At 42.2% G+C, this 19,925-nt stretch overlaps 1 protein-coding gene across 3 annotated transcripts in view; it reads right to left on the bottom strand.

The window, feature by feature from the left end:
• Positions 1-19,925, bottom strand: part of LOC126998633 (uncharacterized) — a 97,248-nt gene that overhangs the window by 42,160 nt on the left and 35,163 nt on the right. For 2 of the 3 annotated variants that reach the window (XM_050860582.1, XM_050860573.1), the window contains exons 1-2: positions 12,715-12,840; positions 4,214-4,330 (exon numbers count right to left, since the gene is read on the bottom strand). In XM_050860582.1, the coding sequence (XP_050716539.1) occupies positions 4,214-4,330; positions 12,715-12,748 (151 nt within the window). In that variant the 5' untranslated portion in view covers positions 12,749-12,840. Of the gene's footprint in view, positions 1-4,213; positions 4,331-12,714; positions 12,841-19,925 lie in introns of those variants that run through there. The other variant, XM_050860591.1, reaches the window with a different exon arrangement.

Genomic DNA, 19,925 nt, shown 5'->3' with positions numbered 1-19,925 from the left:
ACCACCAGTGTCACTCATCAACCCAATGTTACATATCCATTTGTTCTCTCAACTCTAGCTTACTGTTCCCCATATTTCAAAAGTTATGCTCTCAATTTTCTGTCCACAAACAGTACATTAGGCTCCTTTTATAGATAATCATTCATCTCCGGTTTGGCTGATAGGACTCCAGCCACATTTGCCTATGCTGCTTTCAAATCTTTCCCTTCTTTATCTACCCTTATGATTCAGGGGGTGAGAAACTTGCCTTATGAAGACAGGCTGAAGCAGTTAAATCTACACTCTCTATAAAGGCGAAGGTTGCGAGGAGACTTGATCGAAGTCTATAAATGGATGAAGGGATTTAATAAAGGGGATGTCAATAAAATTTTGAGAGTGAAAGAGCCAGGTAGGACGCGTGGCAATGGTTTTAAGTTAGACAAATTCAGATTCAACAAAGACATAGGCAAGAATTGGTTCACCAATAGAGTGGTGGACGAATGGAACAGGCTTGGGAGCCATGTTGTGGGTGCCAATACCATAGATACATTCAAGAAGAGGTTAGATAAAGCCATGGATGGTGAGGTAAGGTGGGGCTGAGTGTACAGGAGCTGCCTTGTATAGGCCAACCGGCCTCTTGCAGACTCCTTACGTTCTTATGTTCTTATGTTCTTATGACATATTTTCTTGAAGCTTATAATTAATGTCCTAATTCCCCGCGATATGTAGACGTGCTCAGTTAGAAACAGGCCCCCACTTCGCTGTCGCCCAGCCCCGATCCACCCTTCATTAGACTCAGTTCACTGTCCATGGTGGCGATGTTGGTGGTTAAAGTCACGGGAGCCATCCCAGAGGCGTGTAACGTGTTATAGGCTCCCACTTCACTGCAGCCCAGACCCCATCCACCCTTCTCTAGGCTCAGTTTCCTGTCCACGGTAGTGATGTTGGTGGTTAAAGTCACGGGACCCATCCCAGAGACGTGTAACGTGTTATTGCCTCAGCGTCATGTGTGTGTGTGTGTGTGTGTGTGTGTGTGTGTGTGTGTGTGTGTGTGTGTGTGTGTGTGTGTGTGTGTGTGTGTGTAATTCACCTCTTGGTCTGCTGCGGGTCTCTCTCGAGACAGCCAACCGTTCTCCTACGGAAGAGCACAGAGCTCATAGTGTGTGTGTGCGTGTGCGTGTATGTGAGAGAGAGCAACAGTCATATGTCACAAATTTTTAAACCATTTTGTCGATCATTTCTCTAAGTTTGAGAATGCTATTGACACACACCCTCTTCTGGTAGTGCATCCTAGAGAACAGCCGCTCTTTTGGAAAACTTTTTTCTCACATACTTATCACCTCTTTTCTTATTTTTTCTTTTGTCTCTTTGATGTTGATTTCCCACATGATATGTATGCATTAACGTTATCTCCTCTTTTCCTGTGGCACACTAAGAGAACATTACCATACCTCCTCTCCTTCCCTTTTCCTCCAGTGTGGGCAGATTCAGTTTTTCCAGTCTCTCTTCAATGGTTAAATTTCTCAAGCAGGGAACCCGGAAGGCGGGATACAACCCTCGAGTGGAACTTGGTATCCATTCATGCTGGGTGGACAGGGGGCATAGATTTACAGGAGACTGCCCATCTGTCTTCACTCCGCCCGGGAATCAAACCCGGGACCTCTCGGTTCTGAGGCGAGTGCACTATCCATTGTGTGTGTGTGTGTGTGTGTGTGTGTGTGTGTGTGTGTGTGTCTCGAACCGCCACCTGTTTGGCCGTGAAGCCTTGCAGCGCGGTCCTCTAACCGACTGAGCTACCAGAGCGGTGTGTGTGTGTGTTTTTAACAGCAGAGGAGTCAGTTCAAGAGCATAAAAAAAGGAAACAAATGTGAAAAAAAGCCCGCTACTCATTGCTCCTAAAAAGAGTTAGAGGAGTGACCGAAAGATAGGTCAGTTTCGGGAGGAGAGGTGTCCTGATACCCTCCTCTTGAAAGAGTTCAAGTCGCAGGCAGGAGGAAATACAGATGAAGGAAGATTGTTCCAGAGTTTACCAGCGTGAGGGATGAAAGAGTGAAGATGCTGGTTAAATCGTGCGTAAGGGATTCTGACAGTAAAATGATGAGCTAGAGTAGAAAGTCGTGTGTGTAAAGGCCGCGGGAGGGGGGGAGGCATGCAGTTAGCAAGTTCAGAAGAGCAGTCAGCATGAACATATCGATAGAAGATAGAAAGAGAGGCAACATGGCGGCGAAATTTAAGAGGTAAAAGACTTTCAGTATGAGGAGGAGAGTTGATGAGACGAAGAGCCTTAGACTCCACTCTGTCCAACAAAGCTGTGTGAGTGGAGCTCCCCCACACGTGAAATACATACTCCATACGAGGACGGACAAGGTCCCTGTAAATGGATAGCAGCTGTGGGAGGGAGAAGAACTGGCGGAGACTGTACAGAACGCCCAGCCTCAAGGAAACATGGACTAGCAGGCAGCAGAAAGCCTGTTGGCTCATTACTAGGCTGCCTGCGTTCAGTGATTCAATCAATCCGTTTGCCATAGGAGTGGCTTGCAGGGAAGGATTAAAGCACTTGTGTATCTACTCTTGGGAACGTTCAGTTCACTCCCGATGCAGCAAAGTGGCGATCAATGCATTTCTTGAAGGAGTTGATGGTCTCTGCGCTAACCACTTCTGCAGGAAGGCTGTTCCAGTGGCGAACAACTCTATTCGAGAAATAACTCCTGCCGATGTCGGTATTGCATCGCTTTGCTTGAATTGTTTTTCCGTTGTTTCTTTTTCTCAGGTTGGTTTGTAGCGTGACGAGTTTGGAGTGATCAATGTTGCTGAGCTTGTTCAGGTACTTAAAGACTTGTATCATGTCTCCCCGCAGGCGTCTCTTTTCCAACGTGAAGAGGTTGAGTCGCTCGAGTCGCTCTTCATGGGGCTTCGTCCTCAGTGATGGTATCATTTTCGTGGCGCGGCGCTGTACTCTCTCAAGTAATTCAATGTCTTTCCTGTAATTAGGAGACCAGAATTGCACGGCGTACTCCAGGTGGGGCCTTACCAGCGAATTGTACAAGGATAACATAACTCCCGGCGTCTTGTATTCGAAGTTCCTCGATATGAACCCAAGCATTGTATTGGCTTTCTTACAGGCGGACTTGCAGTGTTTTATTTGTTTCAAGTCACTGTTGATGGTGACCCCGAGGTCTCTTTCCTCTTGCACAACATGTAGTGGTTCGCCACCCATGTGGTATGTGTGGTTGCTGTTTCTGGATCCGATATGCATTACTTTACATTTGGCAGTGTTGAAGGACATCTGCCATTTTTCTGACCACCGAGTGATCTGGTCCAGGTCTCTCTGGATAATTTTGCAGTCTGCCGTTGTGAGGGCCTTCCCACCCACCAGCTGATTTTGTAAGAGAAGAGATATGAAGTTTTCAGTTGAGATTTTGAGTTAAGGATAGACCGAGGATGTTTAGTGTTGAAGAAGGTGGTAGCTGAGTGTTGTCAAAAAATAGGGGATAGTTGTTTGGAAGATTGTGTCGAGTGGACAAGTGGAGAAACTGTGTTTTTGAGGCGTTGAAGGACACCAGTTTTTTCTTGCTCCAATCGGAAATAATGATAAGTTCTGAGCCTAAGCGTTCTGCTGCCTCCAGCCTGGAATCATTTAGTTCCTGTTGGGTGGGTCTTCTATTAAAAGAAGTTGTGTAATGCAGAGTAGAGTTATCGGCGTAAAAATGGATAGGACAGTTCGTTTTGGAGAGAAGATCATCAATGAACAACAGAAAGGGAGTGGGAGATAGGACAGAACCCTGCGGAACACCACTATTAATAGGTTTAGGGGAAGAACAGTGACCGTCTACCACAGCAGAAATAGAACGGTGAGAGAGGAAACTTGAGATAAAGGTACAGAGAGAAGGATAGAAACCGTAGGAGGGTAGTTTGGAAAGCAAAGATTTGTGCCAGACCCTATCAATGGCTTTTGATATGTCCAGCGCAATAGCAAAGGTTTCACCGAAACGGCTAAGAGAGGATCACCAAGAGTCAGTTAGGAAGGCAAGGAGATCACCCCTTGCGGAACCCATGCTGGCGATCAGATAGAAGATCATAAGTGGAAAATTGCTTTTGGATCTTCCGGTTAGGGATTGATTCGAAAGCTTTAGATAAAGTGTGTGTGTGTGCATGTGTGTGTGTGTGTGTGTGTGTGTGTGTGTGTGTGTGTGTGTGTGTGTGTGTGTGTGTGTGTGTGTGTGTGTGTTCTCACCTCCAGACGGGTCGTCGTCGCTGCAGTCAGCCTTAACCTTGAGAGTAGGGAACTCAGGGCTGATGAAGGTGACATGTAGTTCTTCCATTTGGCTGGTGAGGAGGACTCCGTGGGGAGCTGCAAGAAAGGGGAGGAAGGGGTCACGAACACTAAAATTCCAGTGTTTACCAGCATCGATCCGCTCCCGTTTGGATTAGCGGATATTCTAGCCAAAATAATGGCAGCCCTCATTACTGTATACTTTTACAAAAGCTACGAGTAACAGCAGACCATGATTTCCTGCTCTGAGGTTTTAGGACCAGTGTAATTTGGAACAGTGGTCTTTTTCCTACATTATGTTTTCATTGTATAACGTGTGTCTACAACAGTCAAAGTGTGCTAATCCGAAATCCGCTACCCCCAAAAGCCCAATAATCCAAAGGTTGAGGGCGGTGGCCGAACTGTTAGCGTGCGGGTGTGGTGAGCCCGAGGACTTAACATGGACTAGGTTCGAGTCCCCACCAAAACACTCTGATTTTTCAAGTCATCGCCATGTGGCGGGAAATTACCTACATGCTGTCCGGATCTTCAATCGACTTCGGGCAAGAGGAGCACCGGGGGCAGCATGGGCCAAGTAAGAGCCATACATCACTGCAGCCACTATAAATAAAATTAGTCTGCGCCACTAACGGGCTGGAGCTGTTCATAAGGCCCCTCAAGAAAGTCTACCAGAGACAGGCAGAAAAAAAAGTCCAGATTTTTAATGCACAAAAATTATGGTCCCAGAGCAATACCAAGAATGTGGACCCAACAGCAGTACAACGTTTTATGTCAGCAATGTTTTGGACTCTGTTGTACAGTGGCTGTTCATCCTTGGAACCTAACAGATTGATGTATGATAAAAGTGTCACTACACATGTATTTGTGGATGAAATCAGTGTGTCCAAACACACGAGAAATTAATCTTGTCCGGAAACGGAGAAACGAACCTTCTGGTGCTAGGGATTGAACTCTCGACCAGCCAGACGGGAAGCTTGCTCCGTTCAGTCGGCCAGAGAGGTGCGTCATGGCACCGGGATCTTGGACTGTCGCGTTGACTGTGTCATCAGCGAGTCTGAGGCTGTTCAGGTGTTCATCGTGTATCTTAATTCCATGTCATCCCTCTCTGTCTTTTTAAATACTTGTAAACAAGCTGTGAGTATTTTTGGAGATATTGTGTAACTTTCCACAACAACTTTATCAGTTGGAATTTCCTCACTTTTTTGTGGAGTTTAATTCTTGGCATGGTGTGTGTGTGTGTGTGTGTGTGTGTGTGTGTGTGTGTGTGTGTGTGTGTGTGTGTGTGTGTGTGTGTGTGTGTGTGTGTGTGTGTGTGTGTGTGTGTGTGTGTGTTTGTTTGTTTGTTTGTTTGTTTCTCTCTCTCTCTCTCTCTCTCTCTCTCTCTCTCTCTCTCTCTCTCTCTCTCTCTCTCTATCTATATATCTATATATATATATATATATATATATATATATATATATATATATATATATATATATATATATATATATATTTTAAGGTGACCAGATTTCTAAGACAAAATCCGGGGACATTTTCGGTTCGGAGGCGTAAGAACCTCAAAAACATGTAGTGTTTTTGTCATTAAAAAACTAAAACGGGGACACTGCCCTAACCATTCATAAAGCAGCATTCAAAAGTTTCTCTCACCCTATTTATCCTAAATTACAAAGGAACTGAACAAAAATTTAACTGATTACCAATGAGTTTTTTCTCTGATCACAGTAGCTGAGATCAAGAACATCCATAAAATCAGCTGTAAAAAACAGGTATCAGCCAGACACTTCACCCAATCTAAGGCCTCCTCCTTATTCTTGGCATTCTAAAATAGTAAAAAATAAGAGGTCATAATGATCATAATCAATAGGGACAGTGTTTGGATTTGAAATATTGAATGTATTCTGATTGCTGGATGGCAGAGAATGATGCTGGCTGGTTGCTGGCGGATAGGCAGGAGGGGACGCGGGTGACGATGCTGACGATGGTTTGGCGGGAAATTTGGTTTTATGTTCTTGGAAGGCAATCTCGCAAATTATGCCCAGCAAAGCTGTTTATCATTTCCTTAGTTATATACAGTGTACACTGTACAGTGCGAGTAGTACGGTGCGCAACTATACTTATTGTTTGGCCAACTTTTTTTTTTTTTTTCCCTTTATTCCAATTTCGGATATTTCAGTCACAGTGAAAACCGGGGACATTTTCGGGGACAGCAATAGCCGGGGACAGGTCACTGAAAACGGGGACTGTCCCCGGGAACCGGGGACTTCTGGTCACCCTAAAATATATATATATATATATATATATATATATATATATATATATATATATATATATATATATATATATATATATATATATTTTTTTTTTTTTTCTTTTTTTCTAACATATTATGTATGGTAACTATGGTTCATGCATACCCTACCTACTGAGTGCCTGCACGACGCCGGAAGTCTCATGAGTCCAATGCTTTCTCAAAATATACGAGGTATGCATTGTGTTTTTTGTACTCAGCTGTAGTCACTCGTTGAGTGTCCACTACGAAGTCCAGCTGTTGCTTTGCCTGATTTAAGTCTAGTGTTGCACCTGCCCCACTTCCCACGGGGTCTACTTCCCACTCTCTTTTGTCTGTAGTATACTGTGCGGTAGCAGTCTTTCTTGAAATTGAAATTCATATAACCTCATAGACCAGGAACGTAAAAAAGGATAATTTCACACGACCCACTCTGCCCCGCCCCGTCCCGCATTGCTTGAGTTTTTGCCGCACACTCGGTAGTAAACGATTAGATTCATGCATTAAAAATACGCAAACAAAGTAGCACCCACATTGGTGTTTAGTATTGATAAGTAAGTAGACGTTTGCGATTATTTGAGAAATCGTCTAATAGTCCGAAAAATATTTCATCAGAACGGGTTTGTTATTCACTTTAAGGGATCATTCTTTTTCATAAACTTGCGTCCACTTTTCCTCAGTGCACACCACACAGGCTCAGGACTTCAGCCATAAGAACTCCGTAGTCATCTACAAGTGATGGAAATGTTTCTAACACCGCAGTGATTAAATGAGCTGTACTTTTTTTTCTCGTAAACACACACACACACACACACACACACACACACACACACACACACACACACACACACACACACACGTTTTTTTTTCCACTGGCAAAGAGCTGTTACCGTCCCCCGTTGAGCAAGGGGGATGGGGTGTGTTGTGTGTGAATGTCCCGGTAATACCCAGAGATCAACTAATGAGCCTTACTCTAATCGGGGGGGTACTTGCTGGCGATGACAAGTCCATCTCGTGATCAGGCCGTGGGTGAATTGCACACACACACACACACACACACACACACACACACACACACACACACACACAAGTAGTAACAAATGTACGGAAGTGGGGGTTGCTGGAAGTGGGGGGGGCACGGAAGCGGGGGTTGGGGGGGGTCAGCGGGGGAGGTGACGGAAGAGGGGGTAGCTGGTCCCCCACATCTTTCACCTTTTCACCCCCCCCATACCCCCCTACCTCCCCCTACACCCCCCTACACCCCTACCCACCACCCCATCCTTGACTTTTTCACATACCCTCCCCCCCCCCCCCTCCTCCTCTCGGGCTAGCGTACTGGACCAGCGGGAGGGTGACGGGGGTGGGGGTGCCCAGCGGGGGGGTTACGGAAGAGGGGGTAGTTGAAGGGTTAAGATAAAATCGAGGAAAAAAGAGCTCGAATGACCGCAAGACTGTAATCACGGAAAAGAGTAAAGACATTAGGTTAAGGACCTGGCTGGAATATGCCCCGCTCACCTGCTCCCGGCGTCTTATCTTTCCTTAATCTCTCTTCTTCCCCCCGCTCACACACACACACACACACACACACACACACACACACACACACACACACACACACACACACATATTCTATGCTATATATAAACATCTGGTCATGCGATATAAAATCGCGGAAAAAAGCCGTTTGTTCGTGCGTCCCTTACGTTAGGGGAGGGCGAGGCAGGATGGAAGTGTACCGAGACTCACTAGTTAAAACAATAAACAGTCTGGAAATCAAGTTGAAATTTTCCTCCACTCCTTTGTCTGTGTTTGGGCCATCCGTCATTTCGACCTATAGTATTATGTTGAGCTCCGTTGTATTTTTTCTCTATACATAACATTCATTACTTACCTATTTGTATTTTTTTTTTCTTCTTATTTCTCGGTTGTCTGTCTCTTTCAAACATGGTAAGGTTGTATTCAGTGTAATTTTCCGTCTTCGCTGTGTTGAGTTTCACTGTATTGTTTTTCGCTGGTTGACATTACTTGATTATTTTCCTATTCGTTTTTTTTTATTTTTTTTATTATTATTTCTCGGATGTCTCTGTCTCTGTCAAGCATGGTAAGGTTGTATTCATTGTAATTTTCCGTTTTTTATTACAGTGCGTTTCGTTGTATTTATTTCTGTATATGTCATTTTTAATTTCTTTTTCCACTTGTTTGTTTTTCTTATTTGCTGTTCGTCTACTTTTTCAAGCTTATTACGACGTGTTTATTTATTTGTTTTGTCTATGTCTCTTCAAGCTTGCTATCTACGTCACCAGCGAGAGGTATTAAAGATGAAAGTTTAAAAGACACTCATGTAACGCTAGAGGTAATATTATAATTTAACCTTTATTTTTATTTTCATTTTGGGGTCACGAATTTTCATTATATATATATATATATATATATATATATATATATATATATATAGATATATATATATATATATATATATATATATATATATATATATATATATATATATATATATATATATATATATGTATATTAGTGTTACGGCCCCTGCTACAACTACTACTACTACTACTGCTACTTTTTTTTTCTACTTGCAACATAAATGATACCTTCACCCATGTTTATTTTCCCGACACATAATCATGGAGGGCTCCATAGCCTGGAGGTCATTAGCCCCAACTCTGTTCGCTAATGACTGTGGCAAAAAAAAAAATCTTCGCGGGATGGAAGACGTGCTTCAGAAAGTCGTTCCATCGAATCCATATAGTCATAACAAAAAACCTGCTTTCCCTTGATCAGTAATGGTAACGCAGGTGCTGGCACATCTTTCAACATCTGTTGTGTGTATATGGGTTCGTTCCCATTGCTGATGAATTGGTTCGCTAAAGCCGCGAGTGAACCAGACATAAAGACATACGAGTCAATAAATTTAAAGTCATTTATGATGACTTCATGGTATTTGTGAAGTGAATGTTTTGGTATTAGTTTGATTTTCAAGTCAGGTAGTGTTAATTCATGCAGGATTAACGACATGTCGTAATCCGCATTATGTGCAATGAGAATGAGCTGCAATTTGTGATTTTTCATTTGAAGGTTGCATCTATTACAATAAGCTCCAATGTATTTGTTTCCTGATTTTTCATGGTCATGATGTTTTACTCCTTTACCTTTTAAAACCCGTATTTACAGAGAAGACAGTGAGTTTGTTCATTGTGAAGTGCCGTATCTTCATCGGTCATATTGATTTTATTGTAGCCTTTAGAAAATTTTTACTTCTTCCAGGAGTGTGGGTTCAGCTAATGTAAGTTTGTTCTATATTCAAAACAGTGTGAGTTCAGCTAATGTTAGTTCGTTCTATATTCAAAACAGTGTGAGTTCAGCTAATGTAAGTTCGTTCTATGTACAAAACAGTGTGAGTTCAGCTAATGTAAGTTCGTTCTATATACAAAACAGTGTGAGTTCAGCTAATGTAAGTTCGTTCTATATACAAAACAGTGTGAGTTCAGCTAATGTAAGTTCGTTCTATGTACAAAACAGTGTGAGCTCAGCTAATGTAAGTTCGTTCTATATACAAAACAGTGTGAGTTCAGCTAATGTAAGTTCGTTCTATATACAAAACAGTGTGGGTTCAGCTAATGCAAGTTCGTTCTATATTCAAAACAGTATGAGTTCAGCTAATGTAAGTTCGTTCTATATACAAAACAGTGTGAGTTCAGCTAATGTAAGTTCGTTCTATGTACAAAACAGTGTGAGTTCAGCTAATGTAAGTTCGTTCTATATACAAAACAGTGTGAATTCAGCTAATGTAAGTTCGTTCTATATACAAAACAATGTGAGTTCAGCTAATGTAAGTTCGTTCTATATTCAAAACAGTATGAGTTCAGCTAATGTAAGTTCGTTCTATATACAAAACAGTGTGGGTTCAGCTAATGTAAGTTCGTTCTATATTCAAAACAGTGTGAGTTCAGCTAATGTAAGTTCGTTCTATATTCAAAACAGTGTGAGTTCAGCTAATGTAAGTTCATTCTATATACAAAACAGTGTGAGTTCAGCTAATGTAAGTTAATTCTATATTCAAAGCAGTGCGAGTTCTTTCAGTATGACTTCCTTCCATATATAAAACGTGCTCTTGTTGACATCAGGTCCCAGTAGGAGGTGGCGCGTGTGAGTGTACGCGACGCGGGCTGTAGTATATTACCTGGCGATCCGGAGGCAATGATTGGAGGTATTACCTGGAGGTGAACGCCTGGGTGGATATAGACGGCCTGTTGATAAGGGTGCTGGTGGTGGTGATGGTGTTGGTGGTAGTGGTATTACTTTTGTATGGAACCATAGCCTTAGTCGTAGTAGAAGTATAAGAAGTATCAGTAGTAGTAGTAGTAGTAGTAGTAGTAGTAGTAGTATCAGTGATATGGTTGGATGCCACAGTCATTAGCGAACAGAGTTGGGGCTAATGACCTCCAAGCTATGGAGCCCTCCATGATTATGTGTCGGGAAAATAAACATGGGTGGAGGTATCATTTATGTTGCAAGTAGAAAAAAAAAGTATTAGTATTAGTATTAGTATTAGTAGTTGTAGCAGGGGCCGTAACAATAATATACATTTAGGCGATAACATAATATATATATATATATATATATATATATATATATATATATATATATATATATATATATATATATATATATATATATATATATATATATATATATATATATATATATATATATATATATATATATATATATATATATATATATATATATATATATATATATATATATATATATATAAATTCGTGACCTCAAAATGAGAATTAAAATAAAGGTTAAATTATAATATTACCTCTAGCGTTACATGAGTGTCTTTTAAACTTTCATCTTTAATACCTCTCGCTGGTGACGTAGATAGCAAGCTTGAAGAGACATAGACAAAACAAATAAATAAACACGTCGTAATAAGCTTGAAAAAGTAGACGAACAGCAAATAAGAAAAACAAACAAGTGGAAAAAGAAATTAAAAATGACATATACAGAAATAAATACAACGAAACGCACTGTAATAAAAAACGGAAAATTACAATGAATACAACCTTACCATGCTTGACAGAGACAGAGACATCCGAGAAATAATAATAAAAAAAATAAAAAAAACGAATAGGAAAATAATCAAGTAATGTCATACAGCGAAAAACAATACAGTGAAACTCAACACAGCGAAGACGGAAAATTGCACTGAATACAACCTTACCATGTTTGAGAGACAGACAACCGAGAAATAATAAGAAAAAAAAATACAAATAGGTAAGTAATGAATGTTATGTATAGAGAAAAAATACAACGGAGCTCAACATAATACTATAGGTCGAAGGGACGGATGGCCCAAACACAGACAAAGGAGTGGAGGAAAATTTCAACTTGATTTCCAGACTGTTTATTGTTTTAACTAGTGAGTCTCGGTACACTTCCATCCTGCCTCGCCCTCCCCTAACGTAAGGGACGCACGAACAAACGGCTTTTTTCCGCGATTTTATCTCGCATGACCAGATGTTTATATATAGCGTAGAATATGTGTGTGTGTGTGTGTGTGTGTGTGTGTGTGTGTGTGTGTGTGTGTGTGTGTGTGTGAGCGGGGGGAATAAGAGAGATTAAGGAAAGATAAGACGCCGGGAGCAGGTGAGCGGGGCATATTCCAGCCAGGTCCTTAACCTAATGTCTTTACTCTTTTCCGTGATTACAATCTTGCGGTCATTCGAGCCCTTTTTTCCTCGATTTTATCTTAACCCTTCAACTACCCCCTCTTCCGTAACCCCCCAGCTGGGCACCCCCACTACCGTCACCCTCCCGCTGGTCCAGTACGCTAGCCCGAGAGGAGGAGGGGGGGGGGGAGGGTATGTGAAAAAGTTAAAGATGGGGTGGGGGGTATGGGGGTTGGGGGGGGTATGGGGGGGTGAAAGGTGAAAGATGTGTGTGGGGGGACCAGCTACCCCTTCTTCCGTCACCCCCCCCCCCCGCTGACCCCCTCAACCTCCGCTTCCGAGCCCCCCCCACTTCCAGCAACCCCCACTTCCGTACATTTGTTACTACTCACACACACACACACACACACACACACACACACACACACACACACACACTTATGCTTGCAGGTAAGGGCCTTAGCAATGGAACTCACCCAGTAAAAGCAGCACACAAAAAGTGCGGGACATGATGATCACTGTCGTGGCTTGCGTCTCGTTTATGGCAGGGAATCAGGGATGGCTCAGCGTGGGGTGGCGCTCGGTGTTGCTCGTCGCTGTGGGGGAGACGAGAGATATTGACTCCGTTGATCAACAAGGGTTGCCAGATTGATAGATAGCTTGTAAGGCATAATGGGTAAATTTTTTATTTTTTATTTTTTATTTTTTTTACAGCTAAGGAGATAGTTCAAGGGCGTAAAGAAAAATATTAAAAAACGCCCGCTACTTACTGCTCCTGAATAGAGGTTAAAGGAGTGTCCAAAAAGATAGGTCAATTTCGGGAGGAGAGGTGTCCTGATACCCTCCTCTTGAAAGAGTTCAAGTCGTAGGCAGGAGGAAATACAGATGAAGGAAGATTGTTCCAGAGTTTACCAGCGTGAGGGATGAAAGAGTGAAGATGCTAGTTGACTCTTACATAAGGGGTTTGGACAGTATAGGGATGAGCATGAGTAGAAAGTCGTGTGCAGCGGGGCCGCGGGAGGGGGGGAGGCATGCAGTTAGCAAGTTCAGAAGAGCAGTCAGCATGAAAATATCGATAGAAGATAGAAAGAGAGGCAACATGGCGGCGGAATTTGAGAGGAAAAGACTATCAGTATGAGGAGGAGAGCTGATGAGACGATGAGCTTTTGTCTCCACTCTGTCAAGGAGAGCTGTGTGAGTGGAGCCCCCCAACACATGAGATGCATACTCTATACGAGGGCGGACAAGGTCCCTGTAAATGGATAGCAACTGTGCGGGGGAGAAGAACTGGCGGAGACGGTACAGAACGCCCAGACTCGAGGAAGCTGATTCAGTCAGAGATGAGATATGAAGTTTCCAGTTGAGATTTTGAGTTAAGGATAGACCGAGGATGTTTAGTGTTGAAAAAGGTGATAGCTGAGTGTTGTCAAAGAATAGGGGATAGTTGTTTGGAAGATTGTGTCGAGTGGATAGGTGGAAAAACTGTGTTTTTGAGACGTTGAAGGACACCAGGTTCCTCTTGCCCCAATCGGAAATAATAGTAAGGTCTGAGGCTAAGCGTTCTGCTGCCTCCAGCCTTGAATCGTTAAGTTCCTGTTGGATGGGTCTTCTATTAAAAAAAGTTGAGTAATGCAGAGTGGAGTCATCGGCGTAAGAATGGATAGGACAGTTCGTTTTGGAAAGAAGATCATCAATGAACAACAGAAAGAGAGTGGGAGATAGGACAGAACTCTGTGGGACACCACTGTTAATAGGTTGCGATAAAGCTGTTCTGTTTGACAATATATGTAGGAAATACATCAGTGAAGCGAGTACTGAATCCGTTGTCTAATAGGGTGTTTAAAAAAGTGTTGCTCCGAATGCAGGCTGAACTACCTCGAGCAAATGTGATGAGCTCTGGTAACTAGACGGAAGACCCAATTCCTCTTATAAGCAATAGGATTTAAAGAGGAACATTTCGTAATTGGCCCTGTAATTGTTGGTTTTCTTTATAAACATGTAGAGAAAGTTCCATCATGATAATTATTTAACTTTTACATCAAGGAACGGCAACTCGCCACCAGACTCGTTCTTATAAGTAAGTGGAGTCAAAGGTTCTTCGTCTTATCAACTCCCCTCTTAAATTACCCCGCAATGCTGCATCTCCAATCTTCTATCGATATTTTCATGTTACTGCTCTTCTGAACTCTCGAACGCTGCCCCGTTACACACGACTTTCTACTCTTGCTCATCCCTGTTCTATCCATTTTTTTTTTTTTGATGCAAGAGTTAACCAGCACCTTAATTTTTTTTATGCCTTCCGCTGGTAAACTCTGGAACATCCTTCCTTCGTCTGTATTTCCTCTTACCTACAACTTGAACTTCATCAAGGGGAGAGTATCAAAATACCCCTCCACCCGAAGGTGACCTCTCCTGCTCTCGCCCTTTTTTTTTTTTTTTTTTTTTTTTTGTTGTTGGAGCAGGGCCTAGCTGTTTTATCTTTTTTGTCGCTATTTTGATTTTTTTTGCTCTTGTGCTCTCTTCCTTGCTGAAAAAAAAAATAATTGTATGTTTTAATGCTTAGTGTTAAGATAAGATGGGAATATATCAATATAGTGACATGTTCCTTCTGTCACATTACAAGAAGCTTGTCGCTCACGTAACTTAGATACCGCAATGGATTGAGCGCTAATGGACAATGACCTAGAAAAACTGCTTCGTAATGAGATAGGAATGCTTTTGGCACTGTTGAATCTTTCCAACACGCGTCCTTGTACCCGAATTGCCAGTCATGGCTTTTAAGAAAAGAACTCGTCATTGTATGCGTGTGTGTGTGTGTGTGTGTGTGTGTGTGTGTGAGAGAGATTTACATAGATTTACGTAGAAAATCAGACCACACAGACCCCATGGTTCAGACATGGTGGTCTGTCATAAGAACATAAGAACATAAGAACGCAGGAGTCTGCAAGAGGCCGGTAGGCCTGTACGAGGCAGCTCCTTTGACCCTAAGCTCCCGTGTATCTAACCCCACCTAATATCGCTGTCCATGAATTTATCTAGTCTATTTTTGAATGTGACAATTGTATTGGCACTCACCACATGACTGCTAAGCCTATTCCACTCATCCACCACCCTATTAGTAAACCAATTTTTGCCTATGTCCCTGTTGAATCTGAATTTATCCAGTTTAAACCCGTTACTTCGTGTCCTACCCGGTTCTCTTACCAACAAAACCTTATGAATGTCTCCCTTATTAAAGCCCCTTCATCCATTTATAAACCTCGATCATGTCTCCACGCACCCTTCGCCTTTCTAGAGAATGCAAGTTTAACTGTTTGAGTCTTTCCTCGTATGGCAAGTTTCTCAACCCCTGAATCATCTTAGTCATCCTCCTCTGCACCGATTCTAACATTTTGATATCCATTCTATAGTAGGGTGACCAGAACTGAACCGCATAGTCAAGATGAGGTCTAACTAATGCTAAATATAGTTTGAGGAAGACTTCGGGGCTTCTGTTGCTTACGCTCCTTAAAATAAATCCCAGTACCCTATTAGCTCGATTTCTAGCTTGAATGCATTGTGCCCTTGGACGGAGATCAGAGCTCACTAAGACCCCTAAATCCCTCTCGCACCCAGACCTACTTATGAGAGTGTCATTTAAGCAATAGTTATGTGAGGGGTTGTTCCTACCTACACTCAGAATACTGCACTTCCCTACATTGAACTCCATCTGCCATTTATCCATGATCATATAATCTGTTGAGTTCACCTTGGAGAATACTAGCGTCCTGATCCGACTCAATTACTCTACCGATCTTGGTATCATCTGCAAATTTACCAACATCACTACTAATTCCTGTGTCTAAGTCATTGATATAAATAATAAACAAAAGTGGACCTAATACCGAACCTTGTGGGACCCCACTCGTAACACATCCCCAGTCAGATCTTTTACCATTGATTTGCACTCTTTGCTTCCTATTGCTAAGCCACGCCTTGACCCAGTTCAAAACTTTACCCTCTACTCCGTGAGCCTGTAATTTAAGCAACAGTCGTTGGTGAGGAACTTTGTCAAACGCTTTACTAAAATCAAGATAGATTACATCATAATTTTCATCTCTGTCAACCGCCTCAAATACTTTATTGTAGAAGGACAAGAGATTGGTGAGGCATGACCTACCTTTGTGAACCCATGCTGCGAGTCGTGAATTAAGCTATGTTTCTCTAAATGCTCCCGAATGTTCCTGGCTATTATGGACTCCAGCATCTTCCTATAACCGATGTTAAGCTAATTGGGCGATAGTTTGAAGCAACTGACCTGTCCCCTTTTAAAATCGGCGTCACATTAGCTACTTTCCATAGGCTCGGCACATAGCCAGTATTTACCGACATCTTAAAGATGTCGGTTAGTGGGTCACTGATTATATCACCTAGCTCCTTTAATACCCTCGGAAATATCCCGTCAGGACCTGGCGACTTGTTCTTCTTAAGCTTATCTATCTCATCCTGAACTACTTGCCTGGTAATGATTATATCCCTCAATTTATCGCCATCCCCGCCCTCGTACACCTGAACTCTTTCCGGTATAGTCGTTCGATCCTCCTGTGTGAATACTGAAAGGAAGTAGTCGTTCAACAATGTGCTCATATTTTCGTAATTTTCTACTAGCTCCCCTGTGTTTGATTTCAGCGGTCCAATTTTCTCCCGTGTTTTTGTTCTATACATCTGAAAGAAGCCCTTAGGATTACTTTTCGCCTCATTTGCTACTTTGATCTCATAGTTCTTTTTTGCTATCCTGGTGTTTTTCTTAACTAATCTAGATAGTTCGACGTACCGGCCCCTGAGATGTGTTTCCCCATTCTTTATTTTCTGATAAATTCCCTTCTTTAACCCAATTTCGTGTTTTAGTCCACGAGTCATCCACTTAGGATCATTGTTTTCTTTTCTAAGTGTTCGCTGTGGTATATGCTGTTCTTGCCCCTCTACTATTACTCTACCTAAATTATTGTAAGACATTTCTACCTGGTTCTCCTGGCTCTCCAATCCGCAGTTCTGGCCCTCATGAATCCCTAAATTATCCCAGTTTACCCCTTCAAGATGTCTTCGAAGCCCCTCGTAGTTTGCTCTTCTAAAATCTGGCACTAACACTGGGTTTGGATCACGGGTTACCGCCCAGTCTAACCTAAAACGAACCGTTCTGTGATCACTATTTCCTAACTCTCCTGTCCTTAAACCTAAGTGATTTTACATTAATCAGAAGACTCCAAAACGTTGCATTTCTACTCTAGTTGATATTAAGTTGAAGGAAGTGACGGTCGAGCTTATTTTTGAAGGAATCAATCGTGTTACACTGGACCACTGATGGTGGAAGCTTATTCCATTCTCGCACTACAACGTTGGTGAAGAAAAATTTGGTGCAGTCTGAATTTACTTGTCTACATCTGAGTTTTACGCCATTGTTCCTCGTGCGCAAAGTGTCATCGATCATAAACAATGTTGATCTGTCTACATTTGTGAAACCATTAAGTATTTTAAAACATTCGATCAGTTTTCCTCGGATGCGACGTTTCTCAAGAGAGAACATGTTAAGGGTAGAAAGCCTTTCTTCGTAGGATTTGTTCCGCAAGGAAGGGATCATTTTCGTTGCCCGACGCTGAACACCTTCTAATTTTGCAATATCCTTTGCATGGTGGGGAGACCAAAACTGTACCGCATATTCCAAGTGGGGTCTGACTAAACTGTTGTAGAGCGGGAGTATTACATCTTTATTCTTGAATACAAAGTTTATTTTAATGAAGCCCAACATTCTGTTCGCTTTATTTGCTGCATCGATGCATTGCTGTGAGAATTTGAGGTTTGACGCGATTTTGACCCCCAAGTCTTTGACGCATTGAACGCTTTTGAGTTTAACGCCGCGCATTTCGTATTCGAACTTCTTATTCCTCGTTCCAACTTGAAGGACCTGGCACTTATCTACGTTAAAGGGCATCTCCCATCTATCCGACCAAGCTGAAATTTTGTGCAAATCCTCTTGGAGGCTTTGCCTGTCTTCGTCAGTCAGAACCGAGTTACCAATCTCTGTGTCGTCTGCAAATTTACTAATGCGGTTATTGAGTCCAACATCCACGTCGTTGATGTAAATAATGAAGAGCCCTGGGCCAAGAACCGAGCCCTGAGGGACGCCACTAGTGACAGGCGCCCACTCTGAGTTAAATCCGTCAATCACTACTCTTTGTTGTCTGTTGCTCAACCAATTCGCGATCCATTGGTTTACTTGACCGTCAATACCTATTTGCTTTAATTTGTAAAGTAATTTATGATGCGGGACTTTATCAAACGCTTTCTGGAAATCAAGATAGACTACGTCCAGTGATTTGGTTACGTCATAAACAGTGAAGAGGTCGTTATAAAAGGTTAATAGGTTTGATAGGCAGGATCTTTTGTTTCGGAAGCCATGTTGTGAGTCCCCAATCAATGAGTGGCTTTCAAGGTAACTCACAATTGCGTGTCTAATTATGCCCTCAAGTAGCTTACCTACAACCGAAGTTAGACTAATGGGCCTGTAATTACCTGGTACTTTTTGTCTCCTTTCTTGAAAATCGGTGTCACGTTAGCCTTTTTCCAATCTGAAGGGACGATGCCTTGTCGCAAGGACATATTGAATACGGTTGTGAGGGAGGAGAGTATTTCACTCTTTGTTTCTTTCAGCAGAGTTGGATACACTTTGTCAGGTCCAGGACTTTTATTTGTTTTAAGTGATTTGAGGGCTTTAAGGACTTCATCGGGTTTTATTTTAAAGTTAGACAATGCATGCTCGGGATTTACATTAGTACTGGTGTTGGTGGTGGTGGCGGGAGGACTGTTATTATTAAACACCGAGGAAAAGTAATTGTTTAATAGGTTTGCAACGTGTTGGCTGTCAGTCACTAGTGCGCCGTCGCTGTTTGTTAAAGGTCCAATTCCACTTCTGATCGCCTTTCTGTTGTTTATGTAACTGAAGAAGGATTTCGGATTATTTTTACAGTTGGCTGCAATATTTTCTTTATATCTACGCTTTGCCTGGCGCACTAATCTGTTTATTCGTCGCCTGGCATCATTGTAAAGTCTAATGTTTTCGGGCGTGCTTTGCTCTTTCTTTAACCTGTAAGACAATTTTCTCTCCTTGACTGAGTGTTTAATTTCGCTATTAAACCAAGGTGGACTTTTATTAGTGTTAATTCGCTTCTCGCACAAGGGGACAAATGTGTCCTGCTGAGTGAGTAAGTGATTTTTAAAGCTTAGCCAGGCGTCCTCTACATTGCTGTCATCTAATAGTTGCATATCTATTAGTTTTCGTCGGATTTCTACGAAGTTGGCTCTTTTGAAATTGGGCACCTTTACTTTATTTTCAGTCACCGATGTTTGAGCTCTAATGTCAACGCGCACTAGTTTATGATCGCAGGAACCGAGGTGTTCTCCTACCGTGACATTACTGACTAGGTTATCTTGGGTCGCTATAACAAGGTCAAGTATGTTATTTTGTCGAGTTGGTTCAGAAACCATTTGGCTTAGATAATTTTCCTCTAGAAATTCGATCATTCTGTGGGACTCACCTTCTGTACCCGACAGTGTCCTTGATCGATATGGGGAGGTTAAAGTCTCCTAGTATCAGTGAGTCGCTGTTATTAAGTGACTGCCTTAAGACGCTGTACATTTCAAGATCGGCATC

Source organism: Eriocheir sinensis, chromosome 2, assembly GCF_024679095.1.
Source record: "Eriocheir sinensis breed Jianghai 21 chromosome 2, ASM2467909v1, whole genome shotgun sequence".
NCBI lineage: Eukaryota > Metazoa > Arthropoda > Malacostraca > Decapoda > Varunidae > Eriocheir > Eriocheir sinensis.
Note: the sequence above shows the minus strand (reverse complement) of the source record. Positions and strands in the feature narration are given on the sequence as shown.